The following is a 27260-nucleotide window of genomic DNA, read 5'->3' as shown; positions in this document are numbered from 1 at the left end:
AACTCCCCACTCTTCATTCTCTCCCCCCATCTCCCACTCTTTGTTCTCTCCCTCCATCTCCACTCTTCCTTCCCCCTCCCCACTGGCTGCACCTCGTCTTCTCTCCTCACCTCCACTCTTCATCCTCCTCCCCCATCTCCCACTCTTCCTTCCCTCTCCCCACTGCCCCCACTCCTCCTTCCCTCCCCCCACTTCTCCCACTCTTCCTTCCCTCCCCCATCTCCCCACTCTTCTTTCCTTCTCCCCACTGACTGCCCCCACTCTTCCTTCCTCTCCTCACTGCCCCCCATTCTTCCTTCCCCTCCCCCCACTGCCCCCACTCTTCCTTCCCTCCCCTATCTCCCACTCTTCCTTCCCTCCCATCTCCATTCTTCCTTCCCTCCCCCCACATCCCCCCACTTATCCTTCCCTCCCCCTCTGTGCCCCACTCATCCTTCTCTCCCATCTACCACTCTTCCTTCCTCTCCCCACTGCCCGCACTCTTCCTCCCTCCCCATCTCCACTCTTCTTCCCTCCCTCCCATCTCCTACTCCTCCTTTCTCCCCCCACTGCCCCCATTCTTCCTTCCCTCCCCATCTCCCACTCTTCCTTCCTTTCCCTTACTGCCCCCACTCTTCCTTCCCCACCCCTCTCCCCATCTCCCATCTCATCTCCTCCCCCACTCCCCACTCTTCCCTTCCCTCCCCCCACTTGCCCCCACTCTTCCTACCCTTCTTCATCTCCCACTCTTCCTTCCTTTCCCCACTGCCCCCACTCTTCTTTCCCTCCCCCCATCCCCACTCTTCCTTCCCTCTCCCCACTGCCCCCACTCCTCCTTCTCTCCTCCATCTCCCACTCTTCTTTCCCTCTCCCCACTGACCACCCCACTCTTCCTTCCCTCCCCATCTCCCACTCTTCCTTCCTTTCCCTTACTGCCCCCACTCTTCCTTCCTTTCCCCATCTCCACTCTTCCTTCCCTCCCCCCTGACTGCCCCACTCTTCCTTCCCTCCCCCCCCTGTCCCCCACTCCTCTTTCCCTCCCCCCACTGCCCCCACTCTTCCTTCCCTCCCCAAATCCACTCTTCCTTCCTTCCCCCCACTGCCCCCACTCTTCCTACCCTCCTCCACTGCCCCCACTCGTCCTTCCCTCCCCCCACTGCCCCCACTTGTCCTCCTCTATCCATCTCCCACTCTTCCTTCCCTCTCCCCACTGCCCCCCCTCTTCCTTCCTTCCCCATCTCCCACTCTTCTTTCCCTCTCCCCACTGACTGCCCCCCACTCTTTGTTCCCTCCCCCATCTCCCACCCTTCCTTTCCCCACTCTTCCTTCCTTCCCCCCACTGCCTCCCACTCTTCCTTCCTTTCCCCCATTGCCCCCACTCCTCCTTCCCTCCCCCCAGTGCCCCCCACTCTTCCTTCCCTCCCCCCACTGCCCCACTCTTCCTTCCCTTCCCCACTGCCCCCTACTCTCCTTCCCTCCCCCATCTCCCACTCCTCCTTCCCTCCCCCCATTGCCCGACTCCTCCTCCCTCCCCCCTGCCCCCACTCCTCCTTCCCTCCTCCACTGCCCCCACTATTCCTTCCCTCCCCCCACTACCCCCACTCTTCCTTCCCTTCCCCCACTGCCCCCTACTCTTCCTTCCCTCCCCCCATCTCCCACTCCTCCTTCCCTCCCCCAATTGCCTCCACTCCTCCTTCCCTCCCCCCACTGCCCCCCACTCCTCCTTCCCTCCCCCACTGCCCCACTCTTCCTTCCCTTCCCCCACTGCCCCCTACTCTTCCTTCCCTCCCCCATCTCCCACTCCTCCTTCCCTCCCCCCATTGCCCCGACTCCTCCTTCCCTCCCCCCCACTGCCCCCACTCCTCCTTCCCTCCCTCCACTGCCCCACTATTCTTCCCTCCCCCCACTACCCCCACTCTTCCTTCCCTTCCCCACTGCCCCCTACTCTTCCTTCCCTCCCCCATCTCCCACTCCTCCTTCCCTCCCCCAATTGCCCCCACTCCTCCTTCCCCTCCCCCCCACTGCCCCCCACTCCTCCTTCCCTCCCCTGTCTCCCACTCTTCCTTCCCTCTCCCCTCTGCCTCCCCTCGTCCTTCTCTCCCTTCCCTCATCCTTCTCTCCCCATCTCCCACTCTTCTTTCCTTCACCCTGTCTCCACTCTTCGTTCTCTCCCCCCTTCTCCCACTCTTCCTTCCCCTCCCCCACTGCCCCCACTCTTCCTTCTCTTCCACATCTCCCACTCTTCTTTCCTCCCCCCTCCCTCCCCCATCTCCCACTCTTCCTTCCCTCTCCCCCACTGCCCCCACTCTTCTTCCCTCCCCCATCTCCTACTCTTACTTACTTTCCCCACTCTCCTCACTCTTCCTTCCCTCCCCCATCTCCCACTCTTCACTCCCCCCCACTGCCTCCCACTTTCTCCTTTCCTCTCCCCACTGGTCCCCCCTTGTTCTTTCCTCTCCCCCACTGTCCCCCCTCTTCCCTCACCCATTTCCCACTCATCCTTCTCTCCCTATCTCCCACTCTTCTTTCCCTCCCCCCATTTCCCACTCTTCCTTCCCTCCCCCCTACTGCCCCCACTCTTCCTTCCCTCCCCCCATCTCCCATTTTTCCTTCCTCCCCATCTCCTACTCCTCCTTTCCTCCCCCCACTGCCCCCACTCTTCCTTCCCTCCCCCATCTCCCACTCTTCCTTCCTCCTCCCCTGACTGCCCCCACTCTCTTCCTCCCCCCACTGTCCCCCACTCCCTCTTTCCCTCCCCCCACTGCCCCCCACTCTTCCTTCCCTCCCCCAAATCCGACTCTTCCTTCCTTCCCCCCACTGCCCCCCCCACTCTTCCTACCCTCCCCCCACTGCCCCCACTCGTCCTTCTATCTATCATCTCCCACTCTTCCTTCCCTTCTCCCACTGCCCCCGCTCTTCCTTCCTTCCCCATCTCCCACTCTTCTTTCCCTCTCCCCACTGACTAGCCCCCACTCTTTGTTCCCTCCCCCATATCCCACCCTTCCTTTCCCCCACTGCCCCCCACTCTTCCTTCCCCCACACTGCCTCCCACTCTTCCCTTTCCTCTCCCCACTGTCCCCCACTCTTCTTCCCTCCCCCCACTGCCCCCACTCTTCCTTTCCTCCCCCCACTGCCTCCACTCTTCCTTCTCTCCCCCATCTCTCACTCTTCTTTCTCTCCCCACTGACTGCCCCCACTCTTCCTTCCCTCCCCCCTGACTGCCCCCACTCTTCCTTCCCTCCCCCCACTGTCCCCACACTCCTCTTTCCCTCCCCCCACTGCCCCCACCTCTTCCCTTCCTCCCCCAAATCCCACTCTTCCTTCCTTCCCCCCACTGCCTCCCACTCTTCCTACCCTCCCCCCACTGCCCCCACTCGTCCTTCCCTCCCCCCACTGCCCCCCACTCGTCCTTCTCTATCCATCTCCCACTCTTCCTTTCCTATCCCCACTGCCTCCACTCTTCCTTCTCTCCCCCATCTCTCACTCTTCTTTCCTCTCCACCCACTGACTGCCCCCACTCTTCCTTCCCTCCCCCCCACTGCCTCCCACTCTTCCTTCTTTCCCCCCTCCATTCCTCCCCCATCTCCCACTCTTCTTTCCTTTCCCCCTTCCTTCCCCCTTGCCCTCCACTCTTCCTTCCCTCCCCCCACTGTCCCCCACTCCTCCTTCCCTCCCCCCACTGCCCCCACTCTTCCTTCCCTCCCCCCACTGCCCCACTCTTCCTTCCCTTCCCCCACTGCCCCCTACTCTTCCTTCCTTCCCCCATCTCCCATTCTTCCTTCCTTTCCCCCTGCCCTCCACTCTTCCTTCCCTCCCCCCACTGTCCCCCACTCCTCCTTCCCTCCCCCCACTGCCCCACTCTTCCTTCCCTCCCCCCACTGCCCCACTCTTCCTTCTCTCCCCCATCTCTCACTCTTCTTTCCTCTCCCCACTGACTGCCCCCACTCTTCCTTCCCTCCCCCCACTGCCTCCCACTCTTCCTTCCTTCCCCCATCTCCCACTCCTCCTTCCTTTCCCCCCTCCTTTTCCCCCTTGCCCTCCACTCTTCCTTCCCTCCCCCCACTGTCCCCCACTCCTCCTTCCCTCCCCCCACTGTCCCCACTCTTCCTTCCCTCCCCCCACTGCCCCCACTCTTCTTCCCTTCCCCCACTGCCCCCTACTCTTCCTTCCCTCCCCCATCTCCTACTCTTCTTTCCCTCCCCCACTGCCCCCATTCTTCCTTCCCTCTCCCATCTCTCACTCTTTTTTCCCTCTCCCTCCTGACTGCCCCCACTCTTCCTCCTCTCCCCCATCTCCCACTCTTTTTTCCCTCTCCCCCGATTCCCCCCACTGTTCCTTCTCCTCCCTATCTCCACTCTTCTTTCCCTCTCCCCACTGACTGCCCCCCACTCTTCCTTCCCTCCCCCATCTCCCACTCTTTCTTCCTTTCCCCCACTGCCCCCACTCTTCCTTCCCCCCACTGCCACCCACTCCTCATTCCCTCCCCCTGTCCCCCACTTGCCCTTCCCTCTCCCCACTGCCCCCCACTGTTCTTTTTCTCCTCATCTCCCACTCCTCTTTCCCTCCCCCCATCTCCCACTCTTTGTTCTCTCCCCCACCTGTCTCCCATTCTTCCTTCCCTCTCCCCACTGGCCCTCCCTCATCCTTCTCTCCCCCTTCTCCCACTCTTCCCTCCCCGCCTGCCTCCACTCTTTCTTCCCTCTCCCCATTGCCCCCACTCTTTATTCCCTCCTATATCTCCACTCTATTTCCCTTCCTCCCTGTCTCCCTCTCTTTTTTCTCTCCCCCCATCTCCCACTCTTCCCTCCCCCCACTGCCCCCACTCTTCCTTCCCTCCCCCATCTCCCACTCTTCCTTCCCTCTCCCACTGCCCCCACTCTTCCTTCCCTCCCCCATCTCCCACTCTTCCTTTCTTTCCCCCACTGCCCTCCACTCTTCCTTCCCTTCCCCCCACTGGTCCCCACTCCTCCTTCCCTCCCCCACTGCCCCTCACTTGTTCCTCCTGCCTCTCACTGCCCCCCACTCGTCCTTCTCTCCCCATCTCCCACTCTTCCTTCCCTCCCCCCCACTGCCCTCCACTCTTCCTTCCCTTTCCCATCTCCACCTCTTCCTTCCCTCTCCCTCTTCCCCCCTGCCTGCTCCCTACTCTTCCTTCCTCCTCCTCCGTGCCCCACCCCCCAGTTTACAGAACAAACCACAAAGGTGGGCAATCTTCTATTCTACTTTATTATTTGTATATATGCAGAGAGAAGGTCAACGAGGCAGCACTGGGGGGAAGGGCAGGGTCTCCCCGCAGCAGAGTGGGGTCCGGGGTCTGGCCCTCATGCAACTCCTTAACACGGCCCAGGGCAGTGGGTCCCTGGGCTCCCCCTCCCCTCCCCTTCTCTCCCGTCTCTTCTCCCCTGTGCGGCTGTCAGTCCTGGGAGGGGACAGCCCCCGAGGGGAGCCCCCCTCGAGGGTCCAATGACTCTGATCTCCCGGAGGGCCAGTGGCAAGTCTGGTAAGAGGGTCCTGGTAGGGCGGATGGCTCCGGGCATGGCAGTGTCCAGGTAGGTGGTCTCTGGGCAGCTTTTTCAGGGCCAGCGCAGCGGGACTGGAAACTAGTCCACTGGAAGGGGGCTTGCCCGGGGGAGAGGGCTGCGCGGGGTGTTGGGCGCAGCAGCTGAGGAGCCCGGGAGCACCGGTGATGGAGGTAGAAGAAGGCAGCGCAGCACCCGAGGTCAGTGCCCAGGGTAAGGCGGGGGCAGCCGCCCCCGTGTCGCTTGCTTGGCTGCGCCTGCTGCACCTGCTTCCTCAGCTGGGCTGGGGGCACTGGCTCATCTCCACTCATTGCTGTTTCCTCCTCTCACTTCCTCCCTCCCAGGCATGGGGCCCGGGGCCTGGAAAATCAAGACGGGGCTTGTGCAGCCCTGAGCTGGCTCTGGGTCCCCGAAGGCGTGCGGGGGCGCCGGAGGCGGGTTGGAGGGGTGCTGCCCTCGGGCAGGTTCCCGTCAGGGCGGGAGAGGCACGTGGGTCTGCGCGGGGCAGGTGGGGGGTGGGCAGAGGCTGTGGGCGAGTCGGGGGCCTGATGATCAGAGAGCGGGCGGCGTTCAGTCGAGGTGACGGCCGCGTTCAGTCGAGGTCGACGTCTCCGTCGTCGTGGCGGGGCGGCTCTCGGGGGCGGGCGTCCTCCGGCCCCTGGCCGGGCTGCAGCACCCAGATCAGGCTGTGGGGCTCCTGGGCCCGCAGCACCCTCAGGAAGTGGGCCAGGGTGGCGGCCTCCAGCCCCTCGTGGAGCTGGCTGCCGGGCGCGGCGTGGATGTAGAGCAGGCGGTCGTCGATGACGGCGAGGACATGGGGGGTGGCGGCGGCGGGGCAGGAGGGCGCGGGCGGCGCCGGCGGGCGGCCCCCCTGGCACGTGGTCGTCGTGGTCGTCCTGCTCGTCCTGCGGGGTGTCTTGCAGGCCGTCATGCAGGCCACGGTGACGGTAACGTTGCAGGTCGTCTTGCAGGGCTTCCCGCGTGGCGAAGCCTCCACCGCCGACGACGTGCGCTGCCAGGGGAGCCGGGCGCCTGCAGGGCCGGGTGGGTCTCGTCTCCGGGCGCGAGGAGCTGGTGCAGCGTGGGCCAGAACTCGGGGCTGAGCAGCAGGCCCCCGCGGGCCTGGGGGAGCTGGGCGTCGCGCTCCCAGCGCTCGGGGCTCAGAAGGAAGGCGGCGGCCTCCGCGGCCGGGGAGGCGCCAGCGGCCTCGGGAGACGGCACCTGGTCGAGGAGCTGCCCGATGGCCTGGGTCAGGTCGCTTTTGGCGACGAACAGAGTGTTGGGGCCGAACCAGGGGGCGTCTTGCCCGAGCGACAGGGGCCAATCGGCCCAGGGGTGCCCGGATTCGAGGGCTGGCATCAGGGTGAGGCGTCGCCGGAGCCTCAGCAGCAGGAAGATGGTGGCCAGCGCCAGGCTGTGGCGCCACATCACGAGGCCCTGGGAGAAGGCCGTGACGGCCTCCCTGACCTGCGCGGGGCTGAAGTGGGGACAGGAAGCAGTTGACCAGGCGGTGGATGGGCAGGTGGGCCAGCTTCTCCAGCTCGGCGTCGGGGCCTCTCGGCGCGTCCCGGGGCCCCTTCCTCGCGGCGCCCGGGGGGGTCCCGCCGGTGGCCAGGATGAACCGCTTGCGGGGGTCGGTGACTTGGCGCAGCGCCTCGAGGTCGAGGTTCCCCTGGGGGGGCGGGGGCCAGTCGCCCTCGTGCGGGGGCTGCTCCATGACGTCGAAGTGGAAGTGGGAGAAGAAGCCGAGCCAGCGGCCGGGGAGAAGTACGGTGAGCCTGTCATTATTCAGAGAGGCATGATCCTCATCTTTGAGAAGAATCATGATGGGCTCCTCGGTGTTCTCCAGGTAGCGGCGCCACACCATGAAGGAGGCCCAGACGGGGAGGACTTTCTGCTGCAGGGGTGGGTACTGGGTCTGCTCCGCCGGGGTGGTATTGCGCGAGTAGAAGGCGCAGGGGACCACTCGGCCGGTCTGCTCGTCGATTTGCATCAGGGAGGCGTGCAGGGCGTTGCCGGTGTTGTCGGCCTCCAGGTAGAAGGGGTGCTGGGGGCTTGGGGTGGTGGAGCAGGGGCGCCTTGCGGAAGGCCCTCTGGAGGCTCTCGAAGGCCTCCTGCTCCTCGGCCCCCCAGGAGAAGCTCTCGTCGCCCAGCAGCTGCCGCCGCAGGGGCCCCGATGATGACGGCGAAGCGCTCCACGAAGTGCCGGTAGGGGAGGATGAACTCCAGCAGGCTGCGCAGGGCCTTTCTGCACCCGGGGAGGGGGTAGCCCGTGACGGTGTTGACGACGCTCTTGTTGAGCTTGATCCCTTTGGGGGTGAGGACGAAGCCCAGGAACTCCACGGTCTGCTGGTGGAACTGGCTCTTGTCCAGCGAGCAGTAGAGTTGGTGCTCGCGGAGGCGGACCAGGACCTGGCGGACGTGCTGGGTGTGCTGCTCCGGGCTCATGGAGTAGACGATCACGTCCCGGCCGTAGGCCAGCACGAAGAGGCCCAGCATGTTCTGCAGGGCAAAGTGAATCACGTTCTGGGGCAAGATGGGGTCGGAGAACAGCACGAAGGGCCGGTAGCAGGTCGTGGGCGGCGGGTCCAGGCCGAACGCCATCCTCCACACATCCTCCGCCTGGTGTGTGCGCGTGCTCTTCCTCCACGATGGTGCCGCGCAGGTCTAGCTTGGTGAACCACGCGGCCCCGTGGAGCTGGTCGAACAGCTCGGGGATCACCTGCACGTCATCCTCTCCGCCGGTCAGCACGTCTAGGGGGTCCCCGAGCTGCTCCTGGGGCGACCCGGCTCTCTCCGGCATCTCGGTGTCCTCCAGGTCCCAGGGCGTGGTGGCAGCGGGGTACTCGAAGAACACCTCGTCGTCCAGATCACTGTCTCCAGCCTGCTGAAGCTCAGAGGGCTCTGATTCAGAAAGATCATCGGATCCGTCTGAGCTTGGCTGGTCGGAAGTCTCCTCATCTGCTTCGTACGGGTTGAACACGTCGGCCAGGTCGGAGTACGGGGGCGGCAGGCCGGGCAGCAGGCTCAGGCCCAGCCTCTCCAGCGCGATGCAGGGCGGGGGCGGGCGCAGGCAGTTGCTCAGGCAGTAGGGCGAGTGGAAGGCGCAGCGGCCTTCGAGCCAGTCCACCTCGGGGGAGTGGACCCGGAGCCAGTCGATGCCCAGGATGATGGAGAAGGTAGGCGAGGGCACGACGTCGAACACGATCGACTCGTGGTGGTTCTGGTGGATGCACAGCAGGGGCTCGGTGTAGAGCCACATGGGCTCGTTGCCGATGAGCGAGCCGTCGACGGTCTGCACGGACCGCGGGTAGGGCCGCTGGTACAGCTCCACGTAGTGCTCCTGGGCGAACTTCTCGTCCATGAAGTTGCCGCCCGCCCCCCGAGTCCACCAGGGGCCTGGACGGCGACGCTGTGGTAGGGGTTCACGCGCACCAGCAGCAGCAGGAAGATGTGGGCGCGGTTGATGTTGGGGTGCACCTCGCCGCTCAGCCAGCTGCTCACGGTCCAGCTCTGGGAAGCAGGTGAGTCGATCCAGGCCAGGCTGCGCGGGCGGGGCCCCGGGGGCAGCCTGAGCAGCGCCCGCCTCTCCGCCAGCTTCTCTTCTATCTGCAGGATGACGGCGATCAGGCTTTCCAGCGTGTCGGGCTGGGGCACCCGGAACAGGTAGTGGCGGATGTCCTCGTTGAGCCCCTGGCACAGGTGGGCCTGCAGGACCTCTTCGGGCCAGCCCAGGATGGGCACCAACCCCTGGAACTCGTGGATGTAGGCGATGGCCGGGCGGTCCTGCTGCCTGATGGCGAACATGGCCTCTTCGGCCAGGCGCAGCACCGGCCGGTGCTCGAACGTGCCCGACATGGCCTCCAGGAAGCCTGGGAAGTCGAGCACCACGGGGCTGTCACCCCACAGCAGGCACTTGGCCCCAATCCAGGGCCATGCCCGAGAGGCGGCTGACGATGTACCCGATGCGCGTCTGGTCGTCGGAGAAGACCCCGGGGTAGCTGCGCAGGATCAGCTGGCAGATGACCACGAACTCGCGGTACTCGCGGCGGTCGCCCGTGAAGGGCGCCGGGAAGGGGTCGCGGCCCTGGCGCAGGGCCGGTCATCCAGGCGCTCTCCATCATGCGGCGGCGCTCTCTGGGGGTCTGCAGGCGGAAGTACAGTGACACTATGCACCTCACGATGGCGTCCACCTCCCGGTCTTCGGGGAATCGCACCATGAGGAACGGGATCAGGTCAGTGCAGCGCACCTCCCCTCTGCGGGGCCCTGGGCCCTTCTTCCACTCCCGCAGGTGCCGCGCGCTCGGGATCCACCACCAGGCAGACGTGTGACTCCTCCAAGTCTTGGAGTAGGTCATTGGGTGGATTCCCTATTTCGTGACATGGGCCACTGGATGGCTCCTCCATGGCTTGGCGGACGTCAGTGGGCAGCACTTCCATCTCCTGGAGGGGGTCGCTGGGGGGCTGCTGGGGGTCCTGGGGCCCTGCCTGCGCCTGGCTGCCGGCCGTCTCCGCGGCGGCGTCGGATGAGCCCTCGGAGGACTCCATTTGTTTTGATGATGGATTCCTACGCTCCATCATCGTCTCAAATGAGTCTTCAGAGGGTTCCATCATGTCTTCGGATGGCGGGGGTGTGTGCTCTGAAGACGGGTAAGGCTGGGACGCGTCCAGGGGGCCCACCTGGGACCGCGGCGATCAGGACCTGGGGAGGGGCGGGGGGCGGGAGGGGGAAAGGCAACCGTTGAGGGGGCTCGCAAGGGCCCGCTTGACGAGGTGGGGCCGGAAGACCCTGTCTCAGTGGAACAGAGAGAAGGGAAGGGCTGCCCCCGTGCCCAAGTGGCCCCGCAGGGATGGTCACTGCCTGTCAACCCATAGAGACGTGACAGATTCACAGCTCAGAGATCGGGGGGGGGGGCGCGACCGGCCCGGGGACCCTGGCTTCCCTCCGTGGGGGCTCACGTGCCTACCCAAATCCTCAGGCTGTGCCCGCTGGAGCCAGCCCAGCGTCCTTGATGGCGGAGGCCAGCAGAGGGGCCAACTGTCCAGTGAGCTCAGCGGGAGAGGAGCGCATGGTGCTCGGCTGCTGTGCTGTCCATTGGGTCAGCGACTCCAAATAGCTCTTATTTCCCCGAACTCAGAGTAGAAATTAGGGGTGTGTGGGGGGTATGGCCGTCTGGCCTCTAGGGTTAATTTTTTTCCATCAACGCTTATAAAGTCCCTACTGCGTGCCGGATACGCATGTATTTGTTACTTGATTCTAACTCAGAAATGTCACAGATTTCTCCCTGGCCGGAGCTGCTGGAAGTGGCCTCAAATCACACCCCCAGCCCCCTTCCATGGCCGCCCTCCCTGGTTGCCTTCTAAATTGGTGGGGATTTGGAACGTCAAACCTCTGGCCTCTGTCCCACCCAGACGACTGTCTTTGCACACCCCCCTAGTCTTACCCCCTCCACACCCCCTCCTGAGTGCTCGCTCTTTAGCCAACACCCTTCTCTCTGTCTCCGTCAGGGGCGTCCTGAGCAAGGAGGGCTGGGATTTTGAGGGGGTGGGGGAGGGTTTTTAGAAATCCAGTGGGGGGTTTTTTAGTGGGCTGAGATCTAACGTAAGGTGGTGTCTTGGTTGGGGATATTTGTGGGTGTTTTTTTCTGCCGGGGCAGAGGGAATTAAGCTTTGACTCTCCAGTCGCTTAGCTTCATAGTTACTGCTCTGATCAACTGAATACCCTTTGTGAACTCTATTCTCTCCTTAGCTAGCAGACCAATTGATATATTTTTAAAAAAATGCATTCCTCATATCAAACGCTTCGTTGGCTAAAATCCTAGCTCTCCAGCGAGATGCTGATTCCGCATCGGCTGTTTCTCAAATCAGGCGCACCCTTGTTAGCACAGCATTTAAATTTGACCACCAAGCCCCTCTGATTAAAACCTTTCACTGTTTTATTCTCCGTCTACCATGTGGCACAAAGAGTATCTGACATGTAACTTACTTAAAACTGTTCTCTGGCTAATGTTTAAAGGCCTTAGCGTGATGCAAAATTCGGGTCATGCCATTCCTCAATTTAAGGAGTGCGTTTCCCAGCGCGGTGTACAAATTAGATAAAAGCAGCATTGTTGCCACTGTCATCATCACAGCCACACAGGCACGGCGCATTTGCATATATTAAAGCCATTTTCTCTTCACAAAAGTTATGTATTATTATTGCAGAATCCCCAGTCTAATATATGTAAAGTCCTAATGTTTTAGCGTGAAATACAAGATTTTGATCTCTGAAAGTGAGTTATCTGCAGACTTCTCTATTAGCAAAACAGTCTCACCTTGTCTCACTTCACACTCCTTATTGCCTAAAATTAAACTCCTTGGCAGGATGATTTAAATACTAGATTATTTGTTCTCTTTAAAAATAAAGTCAGTGCTTCTTAGCATATTTACAGATTTGGTCATCTATATGATTAAATCCTTCAACTTTATTGTCTTCCACCTGAAATCTAATGCCCTTGGTGTGTTATAAAAACCTCATCTTGCCGCTCCTGATCATGCAAGTTTAAACTTGGAGCAAGATGCCTAAAGTTAGTCCATAACTTCTCTACCTGACACCTATAAAGTGGCTTCTTCGCCTATAAGATGACATTCCAAATTTTCATCATCCAAGTTACTGGCTTGATGTAAAACCTAAAATCTCACCAGGTCATGCCTTAAACCCTTTACTGACTTATACCCAAACCTCTTAGCCTGGTACAATTCGGTCATGCCATTCCTCAAAATAAAAGGTCTCACTTCCTTACAAGACACAGGAGCCTGGGCCTGGGAGCACCTGCTCAGAGTCTTCTAATGTCTCTGAATTACCTACAGTCCACTATCCAAACTTGATAGCATTAAATACACATTTTACTATATAATTTCCCTGCAGACTGTTGTATCAAATAGAACTTTTTTTTCACCCCCTCACTCCCTTAAAATTCCTTGGTGGCCCAAATCCCAGTCCCTTAGCAGAGGCACAAGAATGTGGTTCTCGTGCTCCTCGCAGTCCTGCCCTGTCATCTTAGCATGCTACGTGAATTCGCACAGGTAGCCCCTCTGCTGAGGCTTGCCGCTGTCTCCATGATATTGTAATGAAAGATCCGACTGCCCAGAATACAGGACAGCTTGGGGGGCGGGCTGGTGCCCAGGGGTGCCTCTGCAGGGCCCTTGGATGCTCGGCTGTTTTATGTTCATCCAGACACCCCAGCAGGACACAGGTGTACCAGCAGGTCCTCTTGGGAGAGGCCGCGCAGCTCTCACTTCTTTAAACCCTTTATTCCCTAAAACACAAGTGCCTCTGCATGTGGGTTCAAGAATGAGGCTGTGTCTCCCCTTAAAATGAAATGTGGCAAATGCCTCGAGCCAAGTAAAACCACGTCTCCTTGGTACATAGTAGAAATGGGCTCGTATGATCTTGATCATAAAAATCTGCTTTTTGCAACACAGTGAGGCATGAACTTTACCAGTTTTCAACATTTCTCCATTGCCTGTAACATGTGAAGCCCCGAACACTTAACATAAAACAGAATTTTACCATGACACTTATCTTCAGACTGATCTATTAAAAAAACCCCAATCTTACCACAATGAGCCTTTAAATAACCCTTTTTTTGGCTCCGCTCCAGACATATTAGCGTGAAATAAAAATTTGATTATGTCATCCCTTAAAATACAGTTCACACTTCCTAGCACAGTATACAAAGTTTCATCTTGTAACTCTGCCTTAAAATCTTAGAGGTGCCTTAAAGGGTGTATGAAGGAAGGTATCCAAATACCTTAGGATAAAATGCGAATTTTATGTTGTAATTTCTCTGCAGACTGTTCTTTCAAACACGAACGCCTCACCAGGTCACTGCCTTGACACTTTTTATTGGCTAAAGTCAGATTCCTAGGTACATGTCAGAGCCTCAAAATAAATTCCAAATTTCTCTACGTATTGACAGTATTGGGTGTGAACTTCTCTGATTCAAATCTCTCAGCTCTGATGGCTTCAGCTCCCATCAGAATTCCCTTGGCATGCCCAAAAGTCTGACTTTGGGCCCCACCTCACCATACAAAGTCCAAGTGTGTTAGCATGACACTTAAATTTACAGCTGCTTTTTCTCTATTTACAAGTTTCAATGTTTTTTCTCTGTATGTAATATCAAGTCTGAAGCCATTAGCCTTAAATACATTTTACTGAATTGTTTTTTCTGCAGATCTGTCTCCCACTAGCAAAACCCTCACTGTCCCAGAGAGAAATATGGCCGAAATTCAGCCTCCTTAGCATCATATAAAAATTTGATCCCATCCCTCCTCAAAATTAAGTCCAGATTTCTTCCCGTAAAACCCAAATCTACTCATGAAACTCCTGCTTAAGGCCTTTTAATGTATTGTCATCGCTCACAAAATCATGATATTCTCAGCTCAAGTCCATGATCTAAAACCCAAATGCCTGAACCTGAACTAGAATTGGACCGAGCATTCCTCAGGGAGGAAGCCTTTGGATTGCCCTTGGTTAGTTAGGGGATAAAGTCTAAATTCCTTTGCACAAAGTCCAAATGTTTAGCCGTCCACCGTTTCGGCTCTCAGCTCCTCGGCTTGGCTGCACCCCAGCCACATCTGGATTTTACTGTGCCCCGTGCCTTTGATTTTCTAAGTGAGTCTCTGCCCTTGATTCATTAATTCTTTCAGCAGCCTGACCCCATTCCTCTTTTCCCGGCCAGGGGCTGTGCCCGACTCCCTGTGTAAAGAGTGGAGGACACCACCAGGGCAGGGAGGGGCCCACGCTCGGACAGCCGCAAACGCGGTGCTAAGGTGAGCCTGGGGGCCGGGGGTCGCGACCAGGGGTTTCTCTGTGCATCCAGTGAGGGTCCCCCATGAGCCTCGGCTCCGTGTCTGTCCCTCTGGGCAGGCTTCGGGCACAGTTGGGGGCCAGGCACTCCACAGAGGCAGGGCGCCGGCCCCTCGTTCTCCTGATCTAATCCTGCCATCCTTCCGGGTCTACGTCTGACCTCTGTCCGCACCTGCCCACCTGCCACACCCCCCCCCCCGGCCAGAAAGGTGGGGCGTCCGTCTTTCCTCCGATGGCCTCGGTCCCCCAAAGCTTCAGTGGAGGGCGAGTCCTGGAGCCCTGTGATGGTGGCACCGAGAAATGCTCACCTTCCGGAAAATCGGGGTTTAGTGGCCCTGGTCTTGAGCTCTTGGAACCGGACGCTGCCCACCACCTGCTGACACCCCCACCTCTCACCGCCGTCGCTGCCTCGGGCGCGTCCCCTCCTTGCCTCAGAGCCGGTGGCTGGGTCTAGGGTGAGGGCTGCCACCGTGGGCCTATGTAGGGTTGGCTGTGGGGGGGGGTGGGGGCCGGGGGGGGCCAACCCTTCAGTAAATACCTCTCCCGTCAGCTCGCCCGCACAGCAAAGGAGATCTGACTTTAAAAATAGAGCCTTGGAAGAGGAGATGGGAGGGTATGCAGGAGCAGTCGAGGGGGGGGCAGCGGATTAGAAGAGGTGAGGACAGGGAGGGCTGGGGGGGGAGGGCTGAGGAGCGCGGGGGGCAGGTGCAGAGGGTTTCCTGCCCTGGGCAGCCTGCTCCCCCCACTCCGGGCTCTGGGGCTGCCAACTGAGTCTCTGAAAGGGGGCCTGCCGTGCCCAGGGCCTCTCTGACCCCAAACTGGGTTTCTCTCTGGGCCAGCTGGCCACGGGGCTCCCCAGCTCCTCCCTTCCAGCCGGCCGGTGCCTGCAGCCCAGCCCCTGCCCCCGCCGAGGCCCCCACATTAGCGTCTGCCTCTGTTTCCCCAAAAGACTCTTGCTGACCCTCCCGCCCCATCTGGGCTAATTTGGTTATGGTGGAGGGACAGGACAGCTGGCCGAGAAACGGCTCACTGCGGCTGCTCCAGCAGCTGGACGTGGTGTCAAGGCGGCAGGCCAACTCGCCCTGTAACCTCTCCTCCCGCGTGCCGGCGTCCCCGTCCCACCAGACACCACCGGGGGAGGTCAACATGGGACCCCGGCCCCAAGCCTTACCTTTACCACGTGGGTCCTAAGGCAGCTCCTGTCTCGACTCCGACCTTGCTTCTCTCTAGAAAGTTAGTGGATGAAAGTATTTAACCATGAGAGCCATCGCAGAGCAGGGGGCGGGGGACACGGCCTTCAGTCCACCTGCATTTGCCAAGGTGGCCGCCACGGCTCACACGCTGCCCTGTGTCCCCCTAACCCTGCAGGTGGCGAGCAGGTGCGGTGCCCTTTTTCTCCTGGGAAGGGAGCAGACGCCCGGCCCAGGATGGAAAAAGAGGTCTGAAAAGGACATATGTCTTTTTTTCTGATTTATCTCATTTCTACCTGAAACTCCCCAGGATGGACTAACTTGAGCCTTTGTTTCACAGCCGAGGCTCGCTGCCCCTCGTGGGCAGTGAGTCGGTGGGTGAGCCCGGGCCCCCAGGACAGTCCTCCCACCCGTGTGGGGTCTCGGGCCGACCAGTCCCCCAGGCTCCCATGGGCCCCCAGGTACGTGTGCGCCTTCTCTTACACCTGAGTGAGGCTCGGCTGCAGGTGTGGCCCCACGTGTTATTGTGTGTGTGTGCTCACATGTCTGCGTGGACGGGGGCATCAAGCAGCCTCGACTGGTGGGCGGGGACCTAAAGGATTGGGGTACAACCTTAAGATCCTAGAATCCTTGGGGAACCCAGCATAACCCCTTTAATCTCTTCTGCCCGTTGTATGTGGCAGAGGGAGGTGTCAGCACGTCCCCCCCAGGAGGCAAAGAGCTGCGGGTTCGAGCTTCACCTGGGCACTGAGTTTAGTTTTTATTTATCATGAAGAGGTTTTCTTTTTGCTAAACTACGACAGAAACCTCTGTGTAAGGGTCAGCTCAGCCGTGACGTGCGGACAGGGGCCAGTTTCTTCCACTCTAAGCCCTGGGTGAAAACAGGCCTCAACCCAGCGGAGGGGAGGGTGGACGGATGGGGCAGGGAGGAAAGTTCTAGAAGTGCCCATCTACACTGAAGTTGATGGGTGCAGGGGGAGGAGAGGACGAGGCGGGGCTGCTGGGCCAGCTGGCTTTTGTCACGTGCCCCTGTGTCTCGGTGTTGGTGCAGGTATGTGCCCGGCCAGCCCGGGGATGCCCACGGCACAGCAGGGCCTGGGGCAGGTGGGTGGGAAGCTTAGCCTGCGAGCGGGAGTCGGGGGCTCTGGCAGAGTCTTGGGGTGCCGTGTGCTACCCCGGTCGTGGTGGGGAGGGGTGGGCCGAGGCAGTCAGAGAAGCTTGTGCAGCCCGGCCTCTCTCTCCTGTCATGTCCCCCCTCCCCGCCCCCGGAGACCTTTCCCCATTTTCTAATCCCCAGGGACACAGAGCAGGGCGTTCACTTTCTTCGGGACCGCAGAGGCAAGCAGGGCCCCAGTGGCGATTTGCAGACACTGCTGCTGGTGGGGGGGTATTTGGGGGCCTGGGGGTGGTGACAACGTAGCGGGCAGGCGCACACCTGCTGGCCTCCTGTCGCAGACGGGCCACTTCAGAGGCCCTGTGCTCCAGCTTTAGAGCACACAAATTTTAAAGAAAGAATGATCTTTGGGATAAGAGAAATCCCGGTGCCCGCCGGCCCTCAGGGGCGGGGGCAGGGGCGTATGTGCCGCACTCGCGGTCCTCAGCCAAACCCAGTGTCTTGTTTTTGTCCAAACAAAACCCGAAAAACAGAAGGAAAATGGAAGGAAAAACCCACACAGAATGTTATTTTAATTAGACAAGAAATGCGTTGGTAGTTAATTGCTCACTCTCATTAAAGCTAAAGCCGTCTTCAACCCTTTCCTCAATCCCAGGCCCCTCCCCACACGCCACCCCTGCTGCCTGTGGCTTTTCTTTTTTTTTTTGCATTTGTAAACATATAAAAATACACAAAAATAGTATTTGGGTGTTTTTTTTTTTTTTTTTAACCTAGACGACGACCTAGTGTGTTTACTTTTGCAGCAGCTTGCCTCCCTTCACTCAAGAATTCGCGTTGGGATAATAAAGATTGACACCCCAGTTTCTCCATGCCACAGTCTGTGCCCACTCGAGTTTAATTCAGCCATCTCGCCACTGAAGCAAAACCCAGTAGATTGTAGAGGCAGCTGTAAGTAATTGCTATTATATTAGTTTGGGGAGTGGGCTCCTGAGCGTTGGTTACATTATTACAAATGAGTTTATGAACGCATAAATTAGTGAAATAGGAAGAGAAAGTGTTGATGAACAAAGGATCGTGATTAATCCAGTTCTGCACAGAAATACGGAGGTCCATTAAAAGACAATAGGTCTTTTTTTTTTTTAAAGAGCCGCTTGCTATTCCCAGGGCTGTGTGCACCATTGTTTATCACCCTGTCCCCTATTGTTAGAGCCCCAGCTGTGAGCATGCTGGGGGGACACACATGCCCAGGCGGGAGCGATAGCAGTCAGAGTGGGTCACGGGGTGCACGGTGCTCATTAGATTATTTAAAAAAATAATAAACAAAAATGAATGCCCAGAATAGAAGTGGGCCTTGAGCAGGGTCTGCCACAAACCAGTGTTTGTGATTAATATGATTTTGCTCAAGTGGCGTCCACTAAACCAGATTCAGGCTGTTTCATTTATTGTTAACAATGCCGTCGTGAGCTTTCCCACAGCTAGATCTGCAAGCAGCCGCCATCCACCACCACTTCTGACAAGTGGCGTGGCTGCGTTTGCTGTTTTGCAAAAGTTTATTTCTTTTGAGCCATCTTTCTAGAATGCCCTTTTGGCCTTGACCCCTGTTCTGCTTTAAGTTCTCCACCTGACCTACTGGGGCTCCCAGGACGGGACCCTAAAGCCTTGACTTGCTGTGTAAGACTCTTTGGGGTCTGCCTGGAGGCTCTCCAGGCTCGTGCCCCCACCCTGAAGCCCCCTGGCCACTCTGAGCTACCTGCTCCTGGCGGCGTGCCCCCGCCCCTTTTCGTGGCCATCAGCACGTGGCTTGAACTTGCCCCTGTGGTGGGCCCCACAAATCCACCCAGGCGAGTGTCCCCCAGCATGGGGAGCCCTTATCGACACCTCTTACCAAGTTCCAGGGGCCGTTTCACGTTTTCCTAGCAGGTGTGGAACTGCTCAGATGTCAATCAGCCCCTCTCCTTCCCTTACAGCAGCCCCGGGCTCCTCTGGCCCCTGCTAGCCCCCCCAGGATGCCTGAATGGACCTCGGACGGTGAGTCTCGAGCGCTCTAAAGCAGCAAGCTCCCACCTGGGTGGGCAGGGGCTGGCGACCCCTACCAGCTGGCTGGTTGGGGGTCCTGGAACCCAGTGTGGTGGGCTCCTCGAGCCGGGGCTTCCAGCAGGGGGGCTGGCGGAAGGAATGGGTCGTAGCCTGGGAGGGCTGCTCTGCCCCTTTCACGGCCTGCCCCTGCCAGACGCAAAGCGCGTGGCCCCAGAACATGGCAAGGAGGGGAGCAGGCGGGTGAAGCCAGGGTGGGGGGCCGGGCAGGCTTGAGAGTGGGGGCTTCTGCCCTTGGTCCCGGGGAAGGTGGGGCAGAGGCTCAAGGCCCAGGGAGGGTGGTCAGCTGCTGGGGGTGGGGCAGGAGCCCCTCGAGGTGCTCGAGGCTTTGACCCCCAGGAGGCTGGTGTCTGGGTGCGTGCTGGCAGCCCAAAGCCTGGCCACGGGAAAGCCTGGCCGAGTGGCCTTGGCAGAGCCCAGGTGTTTCTGTGCCTCAATTTCCTGATCTGATGGGGTTGCAGGAGGCGCAGTGAGACCCCTGGCCCCTACCCCACCCTGCGTGGTAGCCGGCCTCTAGCTGCCAGCGTTGGCTGTGGCATTCCAGCCCCGGATGCTCAATCTCCCTGGACGGTTAGGAGAGCAGCGAGTCCAAACAGACCAACCAGAAGGGCGGGGCGAGCTCAGGGGGAGAGTACACCCTCTGCTCCCGCCCCTCTGTCCCCTGTCGCCCCGGGGGAAATATGCGCCTTTTCTCCACCATCTGGGGGCTGGGTGAACTGCCGCTCGGAGTCGGGCTCCCCTGAAAAGTTTGGTGATGGTCTATTTTTTTTTTATAACTATATGTAAAAAAGTCAGACTGCACTCGAGGCAGATTTTTTAGGCTCATATTTTATAGGCTTTGGCAGGGGCGGCTCGCAAGGAGCCGTGGTGGTTCCCGTCCCTGGAGGCTAATAATTCCTGGAAAAAACTTCTGGCTAAACCTGCCTGCTCCTAAACTTCACAGAAAAACGCCCCCTGGGCCGGGCCGCGGCTGAGTGGGCTTTTGTGTGTCTGCGCAGCCTGGCCGGGTGGACGTCCCGGCCCGGGAGCTGCCGTCCGCACACAAAGACCCCTCTCTCCCGGGCCCGCCGCCTGTTGATTCTGGAGCGGGCTGCCCGGCGGCGGACACGGGCCCCTAGTGCTGGGCCCCTGCCCCTGCGGACGTGCGAGCCCCGGAGCGTCCTCGCTCCCCCCCCCACCCCGTGTGGGCGAGGGCCCGGCTTCCCGTGCCAGGGCAAGGGGGGTCCCCCCGTGGAGGAGGCGAGTGCCTCTTCCTCCAGGCTGCCCTCCGCCAGCCTGCGCAGCCCCTGTGCCCTGCTGGGGGTTGGGGCAGGCGACTTTCCCAAACCTCAGCAAACCTCTTCAGAGACCACGCCCCCCTTTTGTTTACTCACTTTTAAACCTCCAGCTACGCCCCCCCCAGACCAGAAACCTTTATTTTACAACATTTCAAATGCCGTCACCTTCTTGCGCCTTCCCCCACGCCCCGGGGACGGTGACCCAGTGTAAGCCCCACTGCCCCAGTGTCTCCCAGTGGACGGTTTCCAATCAGTCCTCATAGATGAAGACAACGACGGCAGCCACGGGAAACGCGGGCAGCGAGGTCCCCGGGGAGCAAGCCCTTGCCCCAGTGCGCGCCTGGCTCCCCTGCAGGGGGGGGCGGGGGGCAGTCTGTCTGTCTGCTTGCCCCGAGACGGCAAGGCCAGCCTGCTCTCTCCACCTGCGACGCGATGCTGCCCCCCCACGGCGGGTCGCGGCAGCTGTCGCGACCCCGGGGCTGGCGGCGCCTGGCAGATTGGCTTGTTGGGAGCTGGACAGTTTTAGGCTGCGCCGGGGGGCTCTGCCCCTGCGTGACTCTGCCCTCCCTAAAATGGTCCTGCCCTGTGGAGCTGCATCCTAACTCCCCCAGCATCAGCCGGGCCTGTGCTGGTCACTTCACGGACAGGGAACCCCGCTCACCTCCCCTGGTTCCCCCCCCCCCCCAATTTAACGCCTGCCCTGGGAACAAAGACAAGAAAACTGCTTTAGAAACTGACAACAGTGCCTCGATAAAGGCCCCGTGCTCGGCAGTTCCTGGGAACTGAGCCCCTGAAAGGGCACCGCCGAGCCGGCGCGCACGGCGCCTGGGCCGCGCATCAGTAGGCGGGCTCCTCTGCCCCATCGCCGGGCAAGGGGGCTCTCCTGGGTCCCTGGAGTGTCTAAGTCACGGTCCAGCCTCCAGAAAACGGCCCTACTTTTCCCATGCCTGGGCTGCCCCCTCCGCTGCAGGAACCCCCCCTCTCTGCTCCTCCTCTGCGCGGGGAAGGCCCCCCTCCCCTGCTGCCCCAGCCCGTGGCCCCAGCGAGGACACAGGCCAGCCTCTCTGGGCCTGGGAATAGGGCCGGGGGCCAGGCCAGGTAGCTGGCCCTGGGGGACAGGGTGGGGGGCGGTGGCTGCAGCGCAGCCCCCCCCCCAGGCGGCGGAGCACTCACCCCCACGCGCCGCGCCTTTCCCGCACTGCCTCCTCGGGACAGGGCGCTGCGCGAGCCTCTCGGCATTTTGCGCACTGACCCCGGCCCGCCGCCTCCGCGCCAGCCCCGCTCGGGACTGCGCCGCGGGAGCCGCTCACGGCCTAGACGTGTGGGCTGCTCGCCCGGGCAGGGCGCCGTGCCGCAGCCGCGCGGCCAAGTCCCGGCCTGCTCCCGGCTCGGATGCCTCCCGTGACAGGCAGCTCCCTCTCTCGCGGCGGCGCGGGGCTCGCACGCCGCTCTGCCCAGCCTCCCGCTGCGCCCGCGGCCGCCCCGCGCCCCCTCTGCCCTCGCGGCTCTGGCAGCCGGCGCCCTCTCTGCCCTGCGCGCCGCGGGGCTCGGGGTCTCTCCACCGCTGCCCCCTGAGCGCACCCCGCGGGGAGCCCTTGGCCCTGCGGTTCCCCCGAGAGCCCAGGGGAGGGCGCGGCGCTCTACCGCACGCCCGCCGCCGCCGCGTCTCCGCGCCAGCCCCGCAGCGCCCCGCACCACCCTGGCTGCCGCTTTGGGGCGCCCCCCTGCCTGTTGGCGGGGAGCGCGCTCTCTGTAGCCCCCCACCGCGACCCCTGCCGCCGGTCCTGGTCAGCCCGGCGGGGCCGGGGGTTCCCTCCTGAGCGGGCCAGGGGAGCCAGCCCTGGAGAGCTTGCAGGACCGACCTTGCAGCCAGACGGACGGACAGAGTGGGTCTGCCTCCCTGCTCCCTGGCGGCCAGACCCCGGTGGTTTACTTTCCCGAGCCTGGGTTTTTTCCTCTCTGAAACAGTGACGCGAGTGGCTGTGCCTCCCCGGCTTGGGGTGAGCAGAGAAGGAGATAAGACGGCTTAGCACCCCTCAGGCTCCAGGCGCCGGCGTGAGGGAGGGGTGGACGTGGACACACAGGGCTGGCCTTCGGGGACCCTGGCGAGCCTGTTGGCTCCGGGGCAGGGTCCCACTTCCGGCAGATGTGCCAGCCGGGGGCCCACGGGTGTCCGTGCACCGAGGGTTTGCGGGGCCGCGCCAGCACTTGAGACACCCAGGCCGGGGAGGAAAGAGCCCTGTGCCCTGTCCCCACCGCTTCCTTGAAGGGCCGCTTTAGCCGGGGAGGGGTCCCTGAAGCAGCCAGCCCCCGGCTCCGTCGCTCTGCAAACACCCGCAGCTCACTTACCTTCTTCTCCAGGCCGGGCCTGGCGCCGAGGACCGGGGGTGCCGCCGGCTGCCTGCGTCCTGTCCGTCAAGTTCGGTCTGCTGGGGAGAAAGAGGCAGTAAGTCACTGTCAAGAGCAGGGGGGCATTTATGGGACCCCGAACCCGGCTGCCCGCACTGCTCCCGTCCTCGTTCCAGACTCACGGTCCCCATCCGGCTGATGAGGAAACTGAGGCTGGAGAGGCGAGGGCCCCTGCTTACCGTTCCTGGGCTGGTGCGAGGTCAAGCTGGGAAGCAACCCTGGGCTGTGAGAGTCTCTCCACCACACCCTGTGGCTGAAGCCTGCTCAGAGAGCCTGAGCCAAGCACCAAGGGGGTGTGGGTGGTCAGGGGCTGGATTGATCACTTATAAGCACCTCCCAGTGGGGCCCCGAGAATCCCAGCTCCTCTGCGGCCCAATCCGGGTGAAGGGCAGAATCCAAATTAGATGGTAGCACCTATGGGCAGAGACTTATGAAAATGGGATTATTACGTGATGGAGAGAAGGCTGTCGGGCTGCAAACAGATTGCAGATAGGGGCCCGCCGGGCGGGGGCCGGGCTGCACGGGCAGGGGTTCCCACGGATGGCCGAGTCCCTGGGCCTGCCAGGGCTTCCTGGTTTGGAGGGGGGCGGTTTACGGGCAGCCTCCTGGCCTGGGGGAGAAGGCACCAAGCTGACCCACTCTTTTGGGGAGGGGTCCCTAGGGGAGGGGGTCCCCTAGCCCTGACCCTAACAGGGATTCTGAGCCCCCCTGCAACACCCAGCATCTCAGAGCTGGGCTTGGAGACTGAACATCCTGGCAGGCAGACCCCCGAGGCTGCCCAGGCCCTGGGGGGGGGGGGGTCCCCGGATGGCTGCCTGCCTGGCAGAGCGGGATGCAACAGGAGCGCCCCGGGGAGATGGCCGTGCCCCCGTGCCGAGCTCCCCACCGTGCAGGAGTTGGGCCGTGGGAGATTTGTGCCAACTCACGATGCGGACGGCTCTGTTAGGGTTCTCCAGGCGTCTGTGGCGCCCCCACGTGCCACAAGGGGGCTGCCTGGGCCGCGGTTTCGAGCCCTTAGAGTGAGGAGGGGGAGGCAGGCTGTAGGGACCCGCACTTGGCAGTGAGGTTTTCATCACGGTGGGCGCCAGTGGGCGCCGAGGGGTGGGTGCGGGGGGGTGGCGGGCCCGGGTCCTGCCCTGGGCTGGGGGCGGCCGGGAGGGGGTCTCCCGTCCTGGTCCGAGGTCGCCGCTGGCCGCGCCCCCTCCCGCACGGGGGCGGACCCGCAATGCAGCAGTCTGCGGCGCGGAGGGTCCGCGCTACCCCGGGGGTGGGACGTGGGGGGGCGTGAAGGAGAAGGAAGGAGCGTCTCCAGGCGGGGCGGGGGTGGCGCGGAGCCCGGGAAGCTGCAGGGGGCAGGGGGCAGCCTCTGGGCAGCTGCGGAGGGACCTCTGGGCAGCTGTAGAGGTCTGGGGACTTGGGGACGAGTGGCGTGGGACCCTGGCCCCTTCCCTGCTTGGCGCGCAGTGTTATGGTAAAGCACCAACTCCAGTTCTCTCAAAAAAGCTTATACACATACGTATAAAGTGAAAGGGGAAAAAAAAAAGGCAGTTGAAAGCTCAAGCCGGAGCGGAAGCCACCCAGGGGTGGCTGAGTCGGCAGCTCCAGGGTCTTCCTTGGGCATGAGCGTGGCTGATGGGGTGATGGTGTTGTCCCAGGACCCAGGCTGGTGCTGGGGTCCCAGGGCAGGGCTCAACAGGTGGCCTGCTCTGTCTTCAGGGCCAGCGCCCTGGAGGGGCCAGAAGGGCTGGGGTGGGAAGCAGCTGGAAGCAGCTGGAAGCTGCCAGACCCTGCTCGCCTGCCGGCGGCTTGATTCTCCCTGATCTGGCCCCTTTCCACTCGTGTCCTGGAGCCAGCCCCTTGCCACCTGCCCCCCAAGACTTAGCTGGGGTGCTGGGCCCCTTGCTGTGCTAAATGGCTTCTTGCCTCCCTCCAGACCCCTCAGCTCTGCACTGTGTGTTTTTACTTATTGATTTTCAAAACTTTTAGTACGGACAATTTCAAACAACAGTGAAGTAGAGAAAATAGTACAGGAAGCCTCTCTTGCCATCACCCAGCGAGCGGCCAGCGGCCTCTGGCCTCTCTCCTTCCTTCCAAAGCCCACACTGCCCCCTGCCCACCCCACCACGGATTATTTTGAAACAAATTCCAGACACTGTGTGGCTACCACTGTGCATTTCTCAGGGTGTGTTTTTAGTAATAACTTTTTTTTTCTTTTTTTTTCAAAACAACCAAACACAAATCATAACCACGGCATTATTATCGCAGTTAAAAAATTAACAGCATTTCCTTAACGTCACCCCGTATCCATTCAGTGTTGAAATGTTCCTGGTTGACTCAAATTTCTTTTATAGTTAGCTCGTTCTTGTCAGGGTCCAAACCGCCTCCTGTGCTTCCGGGGGGCGTAGGGCTGTGGAAGGTAAGTGCTCCGGCAAATGCACGGGTTCGCTTAGCTGCCCTGGACTTAAGTGAGACAGCCAACCTCGGAGAACCTGTTTCCCACTGAAAAATGGGGCAGGTTCTGGGTCTCTCCCAGGGTCATCGAGCGTTGGAGATAATGTGTGCAGCCTCCAGTCCCTTGCCTCATATGTTATAAACACTCTGCAGACAGTAGCTGGTAGAATTCGAAACAGCAACAAAAAAGAACTTTTCCCAGAAGTCTCGAAAGGGGAGCTGGGCTGGGGTAGGCAAAACAGAGCTGGCCACAGTCCACAAAACAAAGACAGAACGTGCCCTACATCTCAACACAGCTTGCGGTCCAGCGGGCTGAGTCCACTCGGACCTCCCTGCTCGCAACTCAGCAGCCGACCGTAGCCACTGCTGCCGGGGACCGGCCCGGGACCCCGCTGGGTGCCAGTCCACTAGATGGCACCCTCGGCTGCACTGCAGGAGGCCCCACTAGCCCAGGTGCTGGCCACCGCCCAGCCCGGGTACCGCAGGAGGAGGCACGCTGCTCAAACATTGCAGAGGATTTGTGCAAGGCATTGCCCCACGTGGCGTGCAGGTTGGCAGCCTCTTCCCTATGTGACCGCCCGTCCACCTGGTGAAGTAGAGGGAGTGCACGTCTAATGAACATGTGCTCAGGGCCGCCACTAGGATGTCCACTCTCCCCCTCATCTCTCTCATTAAGGCCTTGGCTGATTTCCCTCTATTTTACAGATGAGGGCTGCCAGGAAGCGCACCCCGGGATCCCACCCCAGGTTTGTCTGATGCCTCCAGAACGTGGAGAGATGGAAGAATGGATGTTTGGATGGGTGGGAAGTTGGATGGATGGGCAGTTGGATGGGGATGGATGGATGGGTAGTTGGACGGATGGATGGATGGATGGATGGGTATTTGTATGGATGGATGTTTGGACTGATGCAGGGATGGACGGACGGATGGATGATATTTGGACAGATGGAAGGATAATGGATGTTTGTCTCCAGGTGCATTGGTGTATGGAGAGAGGGATGGCTGGCTGAGGAATGCTGGTGAGGTAGGTGGGGTGTGGCTGGTGGAGGGATGGATGAATGAGTGGCGATCAAAGCCTTCCTGGCTTGGTGCAGAGGTCCTCTTGGAGTGCAGTTTGCTGATGAAGCTTCCCCTCCCATCCTGCCTCAGAGCGTATTGCCTGGCTCTGGGACAACAGGTGGCCTGGCAGGTCCTAGGCGCACGTGCCAGCTTGGTGCTGGAGCTGCTCAGTGGCCGTGCGCGGTCAAGCTGTGCCCGCCCAGCATCTAGGGACAACAGGCAGCCTCCCCACAGGCTCTCCTGGCTGACCAAGCCCCAAGCCCCCCCACGCTCGCTGGTGAGCTGGCACCCTGTCCTCTCCTGGAGATCATCACAGCAGTGCACCCTGAGAGCGAGTAACTGAGACTCGTGGAGAAATGGAGCTTGAGGTTTAAGATTGGGAAGCAACCTGCCCAGAACCAGGATTTGAACCCCGGTCTGCTTTTCTTACAGGCTTGCGCCCTCTCCAGTCTTGCCCTTCCAAAGCTGCGCTGCTTGGGGTGGGCCCATGTCAGCCTCAACCTCCCGGTTCTCCAGCGAGCTGCCCTTCTCATCCATGGGACGCTCCAGGAACATCTTGGCCGGCGCGCCCCACACACGAGGGTGCGCTTGAGCCCTGGCATCCCGCGGCAGCATTCTGGTGACTCACTTCCTGAAGCAGATATGAAAACGAGTTCAGAACCCAAAGGAGGGACAGGCAAGGTGCCGGGGAATGGGTGGGGAGGAGACAGGCCATGACACTGGCCTACGCTCAGCAGACACGTGTTGAGCACCTGCTAGTGGGCTGACCTGTTCCGCACATCCCAGATGCTGCAGGTTTCCATGCCGGCTCTGCCTCTCCTAGGCGTGTGAGCTCGGGCAGGGTCTTAGCTCTGTGCCTCAGTTTCCTCATTTGTCATGTGGGGATACCAACAGTGCCTTACAAACAGGCAGTTGAAGAGTAGACGACTCAAACTTGTAAACTGCTTAGAAAAGACCTTCCTATCTGGCGAGCACTCAATAAATATTTTTTTAAATTACAATTAAAATCATTAAGCGGTTCTCATGGAAATGCCATTTAATATCTCAGACCAGTAAGTCATTAGGCACTTTTGACCGATACCTGAGCAGGTGCTCAGAAGGCTATGTGAGTCGACCTTGGAGACATAAATTCGAACGCGGTGCATGAGCACAGACTCCAGTATTCCCATTTCACACCTACAGAGACCTTGGGTAAGAGCCACCCTCTGCAGCTGGAAAGGTGCATCACCTGCCTAACCCCAGGGCCTCGTTTTACAGCCATGGTCCCCTCAGACACTCCGGGGTGGGGGGAGGGAAGGGGGAGAATTGCCCAGGAGG

The 27260-nt window shown here is 60.5% G+C and overlaps 1 protein-coding gene, 1 long non-coding RNA gene and 1 other non-coding gene across 3 annotated transcripts; 2 read left to right on the top strand and 1 right to left on the bottom strand.

The window, feature by feature from the left end:
• Positions 1-6425: 6425 nt before the first annotated feature.
• On the bottom strand, positions 6426-10199 carry RTL1 (retrotransposon Gag like 1). Its single transcript, XM_012519872.4, is given in 9 exon segments — positions 6426-6850; positions 6966-7551; positions 7553-7675; positions 7677-8138; positions 8140-8892; positions 8895-9419; positions 9421-9594; positions 9596-9770; positions 9772-10199. Coding segments are annotated over 9 exon segments (3564 nt in total). The 5' UTR covers positions 10113-10199.
• A 7295-nt stretch (positions 10200-17494) lies between these two features.
• Positions 17495-26456, top strand: LOC139438625 (uncharacterized). Its single transcript, XR_011648259.1, has 3 exons — positions 17495-17601; positions 18621-18681; positions 26376-26456. It is a non-coding gene; the product is annotated as an uncharacterized lncRNA (long non-coding RNA).
• Positions 17690-17767, top strand: LOC111760723 (small nucleolar RNA SNORD112). The gene has a single exon (XR_002794332.1). It is a non-coding gene; the product is annotated as a small nucleolar RNA SNORD112 (small nucleolar RNA).
• Positions 26457-27260: the final 804 nt, after the last annotated feature.

Source organism: Dasypus novemcinctus, chromosome 3 (assembly GCF_030445035.2).
Source record: "Dasypus novemcinctus isolate mDasNov1 chromosome 3, mDasNov1.1.hap2, whole genome shotgun sequence".
NCBI lineage: Eukaryota > Metazoa > Chordata > Mammalia > Cingulata > Dasypodidae > Dasypus > Dasypus novemcinctus.
Note: the sequence above shows the minus strand (reverse complement) of the source record. Positions and strands in the feature narration are given on the sequence as shown.